The sequence below is a fragment of the Rissa tridactyla genome, chromosome 17, assembly GCF_028500815.1.
Source record: "Rissa tridactyla isolate bRisTri1 chromosome 17, bRisTri1.patW.cur.20221130, whole genome shotgun sequence".
Classification (NCBI taxonomy): domain Eukaryota; kingdom Metazoa; phylum Chordata; class Aves; order Charadriiformes; family Laridae; genus Rissa; species Rissa tridactyla.
In genome coordinates, this window is record NC_071482.1 from 413,390 (window position 1) to 427,726 (window position 14,337).

General features: G+C 64.0%; 2 protein-coding genes across 4 annotated transcripts in view; one reads left to right on the plus strand and one right to left on the minus strand.

Moving 5' to 3' along the window:
- Positions 1–3,141: 3,141 nt before the first annotated feature.
- Positions 3,142–8,330, plus strand: LOC128918639 (5-hydroxytryptamine receptor 3A-like). Its single transcript, XM_054223088.1, has 9 exons — positions 3,142–3,208; positions 5,123–5,286; positions 5,445–5,489; positions 5,817–5,926; positions 6,487–6,656; positions 6,848–7,008; positions 7,256–7,466; positions 7,629–7,859; positions 8,032–8,330. Exons 1-9 carry the CDS (start codon positions 3,142–3,144, stop codon positions 8,328–8,330), a joined length of 1,458 nt encoding a protein of 485 aa, XP_054079063.1.
- A 2,847-nt stretch (positions 8,331–11,177) lies between these two features.
- Positions 11,178–14,337, minus strand: part of ZBTB16 (zinc finger and BTB domain containing 16) — a 61,444-nt gene continuing 58,284 nt past the window's right edge. For all 3 annotated transcript variants that reach the window (XM_054223128.1, XM_054223126.1, XM_054223127.1), the window contains exon 7: positions 11,178–13,997. In XM_054223128.1, the coding sequence (XP_054079103.1) occupies positions 13,768–13,997 (230 nt within the window). In that variant the 3' untranslated portion in view covers positions 11,178–13,767. The remainder of the gene's footprint in view (positions 13,998–14,337) is intronic.

A 14,337-nucleotide genomic window follows, 5' to 3' on the forward strand; every position in this document is an offset into this window, starting at 1 on the left:
GCCCCCGGGATGGGGTCTCTGCCCAGAAGACGGCACGAGGCCGGAGCCCAGCCCCCCTCTCCTGCTCCGGCACGGGCCTCCTTTAAAAAATAAAGAGAAAAAGGAAAAGACGGTCTCACAAGACTGAACACCGGTCGGGTCCGCTCTCAGCAAGGCAGTTTTGCCTAACCCAGGGTGAGATGGTGCCTGCAATGCGTGGCTGCCGTACCCGCTCGGGACGAGCTGGAGCTCCTTCATTAGCAGCAATGGGCTGCAAATACCGTCCTGTAGTTGTTATTACCTGGCTTTAATGGAGAACGGAACGGCAGCAGAATATTGCTAACACCTGAAGGGTGTCTAATGGAGGAGAGGACGGCGAGGGAAGCGCTCCCTTCCCTTTGCCGGGGGGTTTAAAGGCTCCTTTGCTGGTGCGGTGCGGGTAGGCTCGGCACCTGCGAAGCCACCAGCGCCCCACCAACCCTCGGCAGCGATTACATGAGCCGTGGGCGCAGCACCGAGCACCTGCTCTGGTCCCTGCTTCGATGTGGAGCCGCACAAGGTTGTGCCGGGGGAGAGACCCCGCGTACCCCCGGGGCCCCTGAGCATCCCCAAGGACCACCGCCTGTGGGAGAGGGCTCGCTCTCCTACCCCCACTGAGGGTCCCGCACCCCACCGGCGTGAGGGGCTGCTGGCAGCCCTGCCCACGCCCAGCATTTATTGCATGTCTCGCAGCGTTAAATCGCAGCAGACATGCAATTTGGGGCAGCGCCGGGCTCCGTAATGGGCGGCCGTGGGCGCGTGATGGGGCCGGGGCCGGCAGGCAGCCGCGCTGCCAGGGCTCCTGCGTGATGCTTTATTGCTTTTGACGCTCCAAACGCGCTCGGAAAGGCGAGTCCTGGCAGCCTGGAGGAGCTGCTGCCCTCCCCTGCCGGCTCCCCCCGGGCAGCCGCCGCAGCTGAGGCCTCCATCCCTGGTGGCCATCCTGCACTGAGCCGGGTGGGCGCCTGCCAAAGCCCCCACAGCCCCCGGCACATCCCAGGGCACAGGGGCTGGGGCTGCCGAGGCCAACGCTGCTGCGGAAAGAACACCCGCACGGCTCAGTCACCCTCCTGGTACGGGCAGGCTGGGGAGATGGGGGATGCTGAGCATCGCCGGTCCCCTCACAGAGGGGCACGCTGAGCATCGCTCGTTCCGTCGCGGACGGCGCGGCATGCTGAGCATCCCTCATCCCGTCCCACCGCAGGGACCTTGTGCCCGTGCTCCTGTGCCCTCCCCAGCCTCCGAGACCACCATCACTCCTGGCTATGCACCAACTGAAGTTCACTACGCGCGCCCAGCCAAAGTACCTGCTCCCAGGGCGGCTGCCCTGAGGGAAAAGCCCTAGAAAAGCTAGAAAATTGTCTCCGGGAACTAATGGGACACAGGCAAACAGGGACGGGGGCTCAGCTGCCTGCGACATCCCACGTGCCAGGGGACATGTGTCTCCCCCGGCAGCCCCGCAGCTGCTTCTGGCCTCGGGGAAGGTCTCCATCCCTCCATCCCCGCGCAGAGCTGCTGCTGCTGCGGCAGAGCCTGGGCAGGACACGCGGCTGAGCCCCGGGAAGCCCCCGGCGCCAAATGCTTCGATTCCCAGAAAAGCAATTACCGCGCAGCAGATTACAGGGCTAATAAAATCCCATTACGCCATTTCGGAAAGTAAATCTGATCCGGGTGCTGCCGATTGATATCAGCCGCCCCACAAAACGTCCCGCAAGAGCCCCCCGTGCGCGTGTAACACCAGGCTGTAATAGATTAATTAGATATCCGATAACAGGAGGGCCGATAGGAACTACATTAAAATCTCTTTAAGATGAAGACATAAAACCCAAGGGAGACGATCCAGAGGTAATGATGCTGCAGCAGAGGCTGTGCCGGAGCGGTGCTCGCCCCACGGAGAGGGGCCGGAGCGGGGCAGGGTCCCCCGCGCCGCTGCGGCACTGCCCGTGATTCTCATTACCCAGATTCAATAAGGGGAAGGAGCTGGGAGCTGCCTGCGCACCCCGGGAGGTGACTTGCCAGCCGCTGACGGAGCCGAGAAATCAAATTAGCCCCGGCGCCGCTCTCGCTCTCTCCCTGACACCGCTGCTGGCGGCCGAGGGGGAGTTCATCAGGGCCGCGCACTAATTCTTATCTCGTTTAAGTGACTCCGCGCTGCCATCTGATGCGATTTGCTCCGTGCCGCTGCTGCCGCAGGCTCCGGTCTCTGCCCGTCGCTTCCCCAGCAGCTCCGTGGGGACACAGGCACCTACGACACAGAGAAACGCAGACAGACGTACAGGAATATATGAGATTATGGGGGAGGGGGGGCGGGGGGAGGGTCCCCCGCCGGGCAGGGGACGCTGCCCCAAGGATGCGATGCTGTGACAGGGAGGGGAAGCGCCGGGCCCGGGCAGGCGCTGGCCGCGCTTCTGCTCTCGCTGGTACAAGAGCAACCTTTGGTTGCGTTCGCCCAGAGGCGGTGAATTTTGGGGGAAACCAAAAGCGGTGAGAAGTGCCTTCACGTGCTGAGACTTGTGTGTCAATGCCACGTGCTGCGATGAAAACGGACCCTGGTTTCAGCGCAGCTTGGGGGTGGTTGGGGCGAAATCGCTGCCCCGGGACGGGGTGCGAGGGGTTGGCAACCTGTCCGTCTCCATTGGGACAGACCCCCCCCCTAGGGTGCGAAGGGAAGCCCGGTACCTCCAGAGCCCCCCATTCCCCTGCTGATGGAAAATCATCCTGTGCCGGTGCCGTGTCTCCGTCCCCTCCCGGGACAGACCACCCCATCGCAGAGGGCTTCCCCCCCTGAGGGGCTCCTGGCGCCCGTGGTATCCTCTCCCCCCGCCGTGACCCCCCCAGGCACGATGCTCACACCCCCAAATGCCGCTTTTCCGTGTCAGGCGCCCGGTCCCGGTCTGGGGTGGCCCCGGGGGAGCCGGTGGGGCGGGGGGTGGCTGGGTGGGCTCCTCTCGCAGCCTCCCAGCCTGAAACTTGATGCGGCGGGAGAGGCTGATGGCGAGATTAATTGGGCGTTCTCAAAACCGCGGCGGCGGGGGGAAAGCGAGCCAGGAGTGCTGCTGAGGGCTCACTCCTCGGCGGAGCCGGCTGGCGACGAGGGAGCCACGGCCGGGAGCTGGCAGAGCCATGAGGACCGCCGCTGTGGGGGCTCTGCTGGCCCTGCTGCCTCTCGCCTCCGCGCTGCAGAGCCCAGGTGAGGCCGGGGACCCGCGGGCAGGGCTGGGGGCTGTGGGAGGGCACGGTGCTAGACCTGCCCCAAACCTGAGCACGCGCGGCACACAAGGGCTGCTTAATGCTATCGACAACCAACGTACCTGGGAGAAGCGCGAGGGTGGGCACCAGTGGCGCCGGCTGAACACCCCCTGCACGGTAACGCGGCGTTTGGAGCCGGCGCGGCGTCGCGGGCTCGTGGGTGCGGGGCTTCGGGGAACTCTGGAAGCTCTGTCCCAGCCCTAAGGACAGAGAGAAACGGGGTCATCTCCTGCATCCCCCCGTCTGGAAGCCGCTGCCTGAGCCCCCTGCCCAATGAAGGGATTTCTCTAATGTATCGCTTGCTCCCTCCTAACGCAGACCTGGGTTTTGGGGACGGCAGCACACGGAAGCGATGCTGTGCCCACGGTTTGTAATCCCAGCTCCGCACGGCGCAAAAGCGGCTGCCAAAGCTTCACCAGCTATGGTTATTATTTTCTCCTGTTTAACTTTCCTGGGAAAGAGTAGAAAAATGGTTGTGCTGTTTTGCCCTGGCGCAGCCGAAAGCTTTCTCAGCAGGTTTGTAACCGGGGGCTGTGGTGGGACAGACAGCCCCCTCCCTCGGGGCATCGTCCCCAACTCCAGCGCCTCCCGCAGCGAGCCCGGCAGAGGCGGCAGAGGGGCAGCGGGAGCGACGCCGCTCTTGCCCTCACAATGCCGGAGGTCAGGGGGCGGGAGGGTCCGTGCAGACGCACTCCTGTGTGCCAGGCGTACCCCTTTGTGCCCGGCGAGCTGCCGGCATGGGTTTGGTGTCCGCGGCAAGTGCACGGAGCGGCCGGGGCAAACCCAGCCCAGCCCTCCCTTGGCAACGCCCCAGCGCCTCCAGATGGAGCGGGGCAGGGATGAGGAGGAGAGGGTGTGAGGAAGAGGAGGGGGAGGAGAGGGTGCCAGCCAGCTGCCACCAGCGGCCGCAGGGAAGGCTGCTCGGCCACAGTGCGACGCCGGCAGCGCCTGTTTTCCTCCTCCCCTGGCCCTAATTGCTGCCTCTCGCTCCCCCGCGCCGCTGCCTGGGCGAGGGTCGTGCGCCCGGCCGGCTCCCCGGCATTACCGACCGCGCGCAGACTTGGAGGGGCTGAGGCTGCTGGGCTTTTTCTTTTTTTTTTAAGCTTAAAGGACAGATTAAAGTTCCCTTCCTGGCAGCTTTTCCCAAGGTCCCGCAGATCTATTCCAATTAGTCCCTTTCATTAGCCGGGAATTGGACTCCGGGGCTGGGTGTGCTGCAGAGCAAAGCTGGGATCGCGGCTCGGCTGCAGCGTCGCTGGCTGCCCTGCAGCGAGGCCTCGGGTGCCAAGAGAAACGCGCTCGGCAGTTAATGCTGCCGGCACCGGCCGAGGGATTGTTTCCACAGGAACCAAACGCCAGGATACCTAAGAAATGAACTTGGCACCCTGGCTCATCGCTAGCCTTCCCCGCCTCTGCCTGCACAGCAAAGAAATGGCTCCCATCGGAGGAGCGAGTGGGAGGAACTTACCTGGGGGCGGCCAGTCCCTTGTGGTCCCCCGCTGCCGCTGCCCTGGCATCCGTCCGGGAGAGGCGGGGGACAGCAGCCCTGTCCTCGAGGCCGGGGGAAGGTCACGGCCCCATCCACCTGCACAGCAGAAGACGGGAAGGAAACTTGAGGTGATGCTTGATACTCTGGCTGGGAGGCTCCTTTCCCATCAGGATGCTCCTAGGTCACTTTGATGGGAAACCAGTAAGCGAGAGATGGCAGCCAGCAGCATCCCACGGTTCATGGCACCCCCTGGGCGACTGCAGACACCGCCCTGGTGTGAGCAGCCCCCCATCCATCCATCCATCCATCCATCCATCCATCCATCCATCCATCCATCCCTCCCTCCCTCCCTCCCTCTGCTGGCAGGTACCCGGCGGGGGGGCCGGACACCAGAGCCTGCCGAGCCCGCTCTGCACCGCCTGTCCCACTCCCTGCTGGCCCACTACCAGAAGGGCACCCGGCCCGTGCGGGACTGGCGAACGACCACCAACGTGGCCATCGACCTCATGGTCTACGCCATCCTCAGCGTGGTGAGTCCTCTGCTCCCGCCCTGCCCGGGGCGGGGGGCAGCTTCTGCATGCCCGCAGCAAGGACGGTGCCCAATGGCAGCCACCTCCTGGCACGCTCTGCCTGTCTCCCAGAGCGGCAACACCCCCTGTGCCGACATGGTGTCCTCTTCTTCCCGCAGGATGAGAAGAACCAGGTGCTGACCACCTATGTCTGGTACAGGCAGGTGAGCAGAGGACACCGTGCACCCTCGCCGGGGCCGAGCACCCACACAAACGCAGGTTTTCCTGCGTGCAGCCCCACGGGAGTGCAGCAAAGTCGAGCCCGTCCCAGGGGATGACGAGACCTCTGTAGGGCGTGAAAGTCAAGGCACAGCTTTCCTGCTCCGTGCTCCACGGCGCTGGGTGGTGCGAGAGCTGCAGGACGAGCCTGTCCTCGCTCCCGCGGATGGCACTGAGCATGGGTTCCCACAGCAGGGTGCTTGCGCGGGGTTTGGGTGCTGGCGGGGTGGACCGGACCTTGCCCTCCGAGCCCCCTCTTCCTTGTCCCTCAGCACTGGACGGACGAGTTCCTCCGGTGGGACCCGGAGCGGTTCGACAACCTGACGCAGATCTCCCTCCCCGTGGAGAGCATCTGGGTGCCCGACATCCTCATCAATGAGTTGTGAGTGCGACGAAACCCTCGGGCCCCCCTTGCCCACCGCGGGCACGCGCCGCCCCGCGCTTTGTATTCCCGGCACAGAACTGGCAGCCTCCCCGCATCGGGCGAGCTGCAGATGGGGAACGGCTCGGCAGTTGGGCCATTTCCAATGCTGGCTAACCGCAACCATCGGTAATTACCCGCGCGGTGCCGGGGGTGGGATCCAGATAGCTGGAGAAAGGCTTTGTGAAGGCAGCACAATGCCGGGGCAGCTGCAGAGCTGCCGGCCCTTCCCGCGAAGCCAGCCGGCGTCCTTCCCGCTCCGTGGCGATGGAAGGTGTTCCCGCCGGCTCCAGAGAGCCCCAGGGCAAGGACACAAAGGCTCCTGGGGCCGGGAGAGGGCAGCAGCCTGGGCAGCGCAGAGGTGGTGCCAGGCAGCCATGCCTGCACGGGCACTGCCAAAAAAGCAGCTCGGGGGGTGAGCCCCTGGCCCCTGGGCAGTTCCCCTCCCAAATGCCACTCGGCGGGAGGAGCCCCCACCAAAGGCGCTCCCAGCCCACGTCTCTGTCCCTCCTGTCCCCCAGCGTGGACGTCGGAAAGTCCCCCCACGTCCCCTACGTCTACGTTAGCCACCACGGGGAGGTGCAGAACCTCAAGCCCATCCAGGTGATGACGGCCTGCAGCCTGGACATCTACAACTTCCCCTTCGACGTCCAGAACTGCTCGCTCACCTTCACCAGCTGGCTGCACCACAGTGAGTGCCGGGACCCCCGCGGCCGGGGGGAGCGGGCAGCGCCTCCGCCGGGCTGGAGCTCGGTGCAGAAGGCGACTCGTCCCTCTAGATGGCCCCAGCGGATCGGGGATGCGTGCGGGGAGGGCAGGCACCCGGGGCCCGGCGGCTTCGGGCCGGGCGCCCCGGTCCTCACCTCTCCTCCGCCCCCCCAGTCCGCGACATCAACCTCTCGCTGTGGCGGCAGCCGGAGCTGGTCAAGTTCGACCGGAGCGTCTTCATGAACCAGGGTGAGTGGGAGCTGCTCTACGTCCTCAGCCGCTTCCAGGAGTTCAGCGTCAAGAGCAGCGACAGCTACGCCGAGATGAAGTTCTACGTAAGGTTCTTTGGCCACCGAGCTTCCTGGGAATGGGGCGCTAGGGAAAAGTCCTGCCCTGGCTCCTGTCGCTCCATCGCCGAGCTGCCCCCTGCTGCGATGCTCCTGTCTGCGGGCGGGAGGGTCCTGGTGCTGAGCTGTTCTCCTCTGGCTCACCGTAGTGCATCCCACCACCCTCACCTGCCTTGGCAGAGCGCCGCACTAGCTCAAACCCTCGCTGAGCCTTTCTTGTCTCTCCGTCCCACAGGTAGTCATCCGGAGACGCCCCCTCTTCTACACCGTCAGCCTGCTTCTCCCCAGCATCTTCCTGATGCTTATGGACATCGTGGGCTTCTACCTACCGCCCAACAGTGGCGAGAGGGTCTCTTTCAAGATCACCCTTCTGCTGGGCTACTCGGTTTTCCTCATCATCGTATCTGACACGCTCCCAGCTACTGCGGTTGGCACCCCCTTGATAGGTACGGCAGCGCTACCTGCCAAGCCAACCGCCGCAGTGGTGCTGGCCTGGAGCAGCAGGGGCTGCTGCTCTGTACAGGGACCACAGGTCCCCTAGAGAGGTGGGCTGGGAGGACTCGCTCAGGACCATGAGCAGGCCACTCACCTCGCTGGCATCTCCGCAGGCGTCTACTTTGTGGTGTGCATGGCGCTGCTCGTCATCAGCCTGACGGAGACCATCCTAATCGTGTGCCTGGTGCACAAGCAAGACCTGCAGCCCCATGTCCCTGAGTGGGTGAAGCGCCTGCTGCTGGAACGAGCCACCGTCCTGCTCTGCATCCGGGACAGGAACAAATTCAGCCAAAGCAGGACGCAGAGCTCAGACATCTCCAGGCAGGCGGAGAACGACAGCACAGGTAAGGGCTGCACACAGAGGTCCTAGGGAACCAAAGGGGTCTGGGCCCTACGTAGCCATCTGTGTCCGTGTCGCCCCTGTTTGTGTGGCGATCTGGGTGCCCGGGTCACCCGCAGAAGTCCCAGCTCCCCATCTAAAGAGGTTTTTCACACTCGCCTCTCTCAATTGTGCAGCCAGGCTGAACCAGTACGGCTGTGAGGACCCCCGGGAGTGTGAGACGGTGGGGGGCGCGGGGCCCACACTGGCCTCTGCCGGCCAGGCGGAGGGCTCCCTGCTGCTGCACGGCGTCCTGCGGGAGATCACCGCCATCCGCCAGTTCCTGGAGAAACGCGAGGAGTTTCGCGACGTTGCCCGCGAGTGGCTACAAGTGGGCTACGTGTTGGACGTCCTGCTCTTCCGGGCGTACCTGGTGGCCGTCCTGGCCTACACCGTCACGCTGGGCACCCTCTGGTCGGTATGGCGGGACGCCTGAGCGGCGCCCGCCGTTGGGCGCGGGCGAGGTGGGGAGCTCGGGCGCTGCCGTGCTCAGAGGCCGCTCCGCGACCCACCGGTGGGTCCTCCACGGCTCTGCGACCCAGGCCGGGGCACCCACCACCGTCCCCCCGGCGCCGGGGCAGCGGCCCCCGAGCGGGGAGGGCTGAGGAGGGACCCCCGAGAACCGACGGCGCCGCGCTCCCCCCGCCCCGCCGCGCCCGGCCGCCGCTTCAGCACCGCGGACAGCGCCGCGCCGCCCGGGGGTCCCGCCGCCCCCGGGGGGTCCCCGCCGCCCCCGCCCCTCGCCCCGGCTGCCCTGGGGGAGCCCCAGCCGCCCAGCACGAAGCCCCCGGGACCACACGCCCGTGGCCCCTTCTCCGTCGCTCCCCCGCAAGCCATTTGCTCATCGGGCTCCGCGCGTGTCTCTGTTCCCCCCACCCGGCCCTGTTTACCCCCCACGCTCCTGCCCAGCGGTACAGGAGCTGGGAGAGGACCAGTGCCAGCCAACAGCAAAGGAACTGGGCTTCAAACAGGACTGGCTCTGTGGGTGCACGGTGCTGGCCGAGACCCGCAGGGTCACCCATTGCTGCCACGGCTCCGGTCCGTCCCCCCACGGCCTCTCTCCACCCCCGCCGGGGCAGAGGCATGAGGCCGCCACCGAACAAGAGTGGAAAGAACCACTGGCTGCATCCTAGAGCAGGGAGTCGAGCCCAAACCACAAGGAGCAGAGCCGCCCAACATGGTGCCCACCCTCATTTCAGAGCCGGGGGTGTCAGGGGGTCGTGACCAGAAACACTGATGGTGTTTTCGGTGTGATCCCTAGCCCTGCTGTGCTTGCCCAAGACCCTTCATGCCAGTAACGTACCTGAGCAATCAGTGTGGGCACCGTCCTCGAAAGCGCTGGAGCTGACAGGAGGGCCCACCCCTGCTCCAGGAGGGCCCCTGCGTACGGTCAGGCTGCAGGTGGTGAGGGAGAGGTGCGTGGGTGGCGTCCGGCTCTCCTACATCTGCCCCCAAGTCCCTGGCCCTGGCCCAAGGGCCCCGCTCCCTGTCCCGGAGCCGTCACCCGTAGGAAAACTCCCCGCTGAGTGACGGGGGGCTGAGGACGGGTGGAGTGGGCTCCTGCCGGCGCCGGCCTGCGCTAATGCGCTGATGGTCTGTAAGTGGCTGCCTATTGATGAGGTGTCCAGTTAAAGAGTTCGCGAGACACTAAATCAGCCCATTGATCCTGCCGAGATCGATGGTGCTACAGACCTGATCACTGCAGCGGGCAATTAACACCCTCTGGAATGAGCCGCCTTCGTGTAACATCAAACGCTCCAACAGACAAATCCAATGGGCCCACTGACCCGGGCGCATGGTGCTGCCCAGCCCGTGCGTTTGACGGGGCGGCAGGACCCCCGAGCCAGCCTCGCCACCCCTCTCCTGCCCGCTGGCACCCTGGACGCCCCTCGGGGACCCACCGCGAGACGCTCACCTGCGCCGCCACATCCCACAGACCACGGCGGTGGCCGCGTGGGCGCTCGGTCCTCCGTCCTCGCCTGCGCTGGGAAGCCGTCCTGCGCCCGACCTACCCCCCTCGTGCAGCTCCGCGGTCCTTCCCACCTGGAAGAGGAGGCTGCCCATGCCGGAGGAAGGCTCCAGGTTCTCCCTTTGCCCTCTCGCTGCTTTGGGAAGCGCCGCACGCAGGGGAAAAAAGTTCCAGGCATCTCTCCGAGAGGAGCCTGGATTTTCCTCTTTAAAAAAAAAAAATAAAAAAAATCAATAAATCTGAATCTAATCTACTAATAAAGGTTTAATGAGGACATAATGTTGATGGAACAGAACATTGTTGCAGCATAATCGCTCCCAGCTGCTGCGTGAGTGTGCAGACAAAGGCCCGGTCCTACGACAATTTCCCCGTTACGATAATAACGCCATCGGACCGGGCCAAACGCCGGCGAGGGGCTTCGCCCCCCTTCTCCCGGGATGCTGCAGCAGGTTGCTCACAGCAGGACCACCTCCGCCCGCCCGGGCCGGGACCAACGCTCTGCCCTATTTGCCCAAAGCTCGCCCGGAGGAGCCGTGCTGGGGGGGAGCTCTGGCTGGCAGGGACCGTCACCGGCACCTCGGGGCGGCTCACAGCCCCCTGTCCCTGCTGGGAACCCTCGGGATGAGCGCGGCCTCGACGCCAGCGCACGTGGCAGCCCGGCATGCGGCATCCATCCCTGCAGAAAAACAGGGGATGCTCTGCCTCCGGTGACCCCCGTCGTGCCGTAACGAAGGTTTACCTGCACCGTGGCGCCCGTCGGGCGGTGGGCAGCAGCCGTTGGGCGCGGGCACGGCTGGGCGACGCCGGCAGCACCCGCCAGGCCCCGCCGTAGAGTTTGCCGCAGCACAAAAGGAGTGCAGGCGCTGCTGTTAATGTAGTCAGTAAATAAATAAAGGAGGGCTTAAGCTTAGTGTACAGCAATCAGTCGAGAACTACAGGATAATTAACGCAGCGGGGGGCCAGACTACTCTGCAGTCAGGTTTAAATGAACGAGTTCACTTTCATTGAGGCAAACTTGCTCCGCTCCCTGGTGAGCGGCGCAGGCAGCAGCCGCGCAGGCAGCAGCCGCGCAGGCAGCGCGCCCAGGACAGGGAGGCTCACGTCCCGCGACAAGGGATGCGGGTTTGGTCCCCCTCCCTGGGGACACCCACACCCCAGGGGCACCCCCCACCCGTGGGGGTCGGTTTAGGGAAGGGACCCCCCCCTCAGAGCCGAGGAGGCACCCCCAGACTCACCACCGCGGGTCCCCCCATGGCTCGCCCCAAGCCGGCGGGATGCATCCTTCCTCCTCCTCCTCCTCCTCCCCGCAGGCACGGGCACAGGAACAGGAGACGGCAGGCCGAGACAACGGAATTAACTTTATTGGTTGGTCTTTTTTTTTGTTGTTTTCTAACTGCAGATTCAAGGTATACAACTGAACATTGCTATTTTCCTTATGAGACTTATAAATAAAAATACAAAAAATGTTCACTACAAAAAAATCTACCGTTAGTAGGATGTAAAAAATATTCTCTTTGCTATAGAAGGCACAAACTTCACTTAGTGACACATGGAGAGAAAAAAACCTGCAGCAGTATATTCTTCTTCTTCTTTTTTTTGTCTTTTTTTTTTTTTTTTCCTCTGTCAGAAACACTGAAGTCTTACAAAGAATCTGAATCTACACAGGACGAAGGCAGATGCGGAGAGCTGCAACTAGGAGACACCACAACTGGGTTTTCTTTTTTTTTTTGTGTTTTTGTTTTTTTTTTTTGTTTTTTTTTTTTTTCTTTATTTTTCAGGAAACTTTTAGCTAACGGCATCTGTGGCTAGAGGACAGAGAGGACTCGCAAGCAGAACCGCACGGGAGCGAACGACGAGGGGAGAGGGAGAAAGTCGTACAAAAAATAGGAGCCGATAGATACTCTGAGAAAAACCGAAGGGGGAGTGGGGCACCCCCCGCGCCGGGGCTCGGCGGGTGCTGAGGTAGACGGAAGGAGGGCAGCGACGGACCCCAACCACGAGCGGCAACACAGAGCGACGGGACGGGCAGGCGGGCGCGCACGACACCGACACAAGCCAGGGGAGAGGGGGGCCCCCGCGGGGCGCTTGGTCCTCACTGCTATGATACACATATATATACTTATATATATATGGAGGGGCGGCGGGGGCCGCGCCACGGCAGACCCGTGCGGGGACGCGCGCCCGGGGCACCGCGGCGTCGCTCCGGCACCCATCCCGACGCCGTCCAGCCGGGAGGCTGCGGCACTGAGGGAGGGAAGGAGGGGACGGGACGGGACGGGAGGGGAGGTTAAAGCAAAAAAAGCCACATGCGGCACCCGCGGCCGGCAGCGCCGGTGCACGCGCCAGAAATTGCAGCAACTTTCCGTGTGAAAGAACTGGGTCTCTTTAATATTGTTTTTTTCTCTCTCTCTCTTTTTTTTTTTCTTTTTTTTTTTTTTTTTCTTAGGCACAACAATTAAACAAGCCGTTCTCCACAGTCACATCCCGGATTGTACAACAGCGGCCTGGCCAAGGCCCCGCGGGCTGGGGCACGCGCGCGCGCAAAGCCGGACCGGGGCGCGAGGGATGCAGGATGCTGCACCCGCATCCCTGCACGGCGCCGGGAGAGGCAGGACAGGCACCCCCCAGCAAGAGGGGCCATCGGCGCCCTCCAAACCGCATCCTGACACCGTCCCGCTCCCCCCCTGGACTCTTTTCCCCGCTTTTTCACCCAAACGCAGCAAAACGACCAAAAAAACCAGCGGCGAGCGTCACGCTGGATGGAGACCGCCGAGCTCGCTGCCGCAACCGCAAAGGAGAAACACAACAAAAACGAACACAAGAGGTAGCTTCAAGAACCGGCGCCCCTGGCCCCATGGGGCCGGGCAAAAATACCAGTTTTGGTAAGGATAATGCACAACGGGAGGCCGGCAGGGACGCCAACGCTGCGCCGCCCCTCCACCGCCAGCGCCGGGCACGCGCCTTCCCGGCCACGCCGCCCCCCGTCCCCCCCAAAATCAATAAAAGCTCATGAGGTCACAAAAAAACGAGGTAATTTCAAGTAAAATGTGCTAAACGCGGAAATATTCCAAAAGAAAGTCCAAAAAAAAAAACAAAAAACAACCCAAAACACTGAACGAAAAGCAAAATATACCAAAAAAAAGCGGCGAGCGAAGCCGCCGGCCACCCGTCGCCCCTCACGCGCAGGCTCCTGCAGCTGAGGGCTGGGCAAAAAACCACGCTCGGCACCTTCCAGGCGCCCCAAACCAGCACAACAAAGGGGATCCCCCCCTCGGAGCGATGCCGCGCACCGGCGGCACCCACACCGCCACCGGCATCCACCGCGCGTCACCAGAGCGGCCACATCCCCCCGGGATGGCGGGGAAGGGAGGAAGGGGCAATGCATAGAGAGGTCTTTGGTCAGGGGGAGGGCGGCAGCCCCCCGGCGCCCCTCGCGCCCCCCAGACCCCGGCTGGCACCCGGGTCCCTGCCCCAAACACCCTCCTGCGGCCGGGTCCCCCCGGGGATGCTCTCGTCCCGCAGCGCGGGGGCCCTCCCGAAACGGGGGCCGAGCTCGGGGCATCCGCGGTGGGGGCTCTGTGGGGACAGAGCAAACCAGAAATTAAAGCCTTCCCAAAGCACCGGCTGCACGCGCGCCTTCAGGGAAGCGCGTCCTTCCCGCGCCGTCTTCCTGGCCCCGGGGGTGACGGAGGGGCCGGGAGCTGACCCCCGGGGGCTGCAAGGGGGGAGCGGATGGGGCTGGGGAAGGGGCTGGCGCGTCCCCCGGCCCCGGCGCGAGCCGCAGCCTGCGTCCGGCGAGGAGCGAGACCCGAAAACAAACAAGGCCGTGGACGCTGCGGGTTTGGTGGTATTTTTTTTGCCCAGTCCTCCGCCCCGCGGCCCCGCCGCCCCTGCGCCGCCGCCCTCAGACGTAGCAGAGGTAGAGATAGGTCTTCTCTATCCGCCAGTCGGTGGGGATCTCCTCCGGCTTGTGGCCCTTCATGTGCTTCTGCATGGCGGAGAGGCTGGGGCAGTACTCCAGGCAAATGGTGCACTGGTAGGGGGAAGCGCCGTTGTGGGTCCGAAGGTGTTTGATCATGGCCGAGTAGTCCCGGGAGCGCTGGTGGCACAGCTTGCACTCGAAGGGCTTCTCTCCTGCGGGAGATGGGGAGATGGGGGCGTCAGGGGGGGCTTGGGGCCGCCAGGAGATAATTAACTGCCCGGCATCGACGCTGCCACGGCGGGCACAGCCGATAACCGAGTAATGAACAGCAAAACCGATCCGACTATTGATCCCCTATTTACAACAGTTATGCGCTGGCGCATCCAATGATTCCTTATTCCCGGCCGCTGCCCTGGGCCGCGCTGCCGGCATCTCTGCTGGGGGGACCATGATGGCATCTCTGCCGGGGGAACCGCACCAGCATCTTCACCCATGGACTGCGCCGGCATCTCCGCTGGGGGGGCCGCGCCGGCATCTCCACCCACGGACCGC

Excerpts from the sequence above, each read along its gene's own strand:
- LOC128918639 (XM_054223088.1), top strand. The coding sequence starts at position 3,142 with ATGAGGACCGCCGCTGTGGGGGCTCTGCTGGCCCTGCTGCCTCTCGCC. Across the intron at positions 7,467-7,628 it reads GGTTGGCACCCCCTTGATAG|GCGTCTACTTTGTGGTGTGC; the intron begins GTACGGCAGCGC and ends GCATCTCCGCAG. Across the intron at positions 7,860-8,031 it reads GGCGGAGAACGACAGCACAG|CCAGGCTGAACCAGTACGGC; the intron begins GTAAGGGCTGCA and ends TCAATTGTGCAG.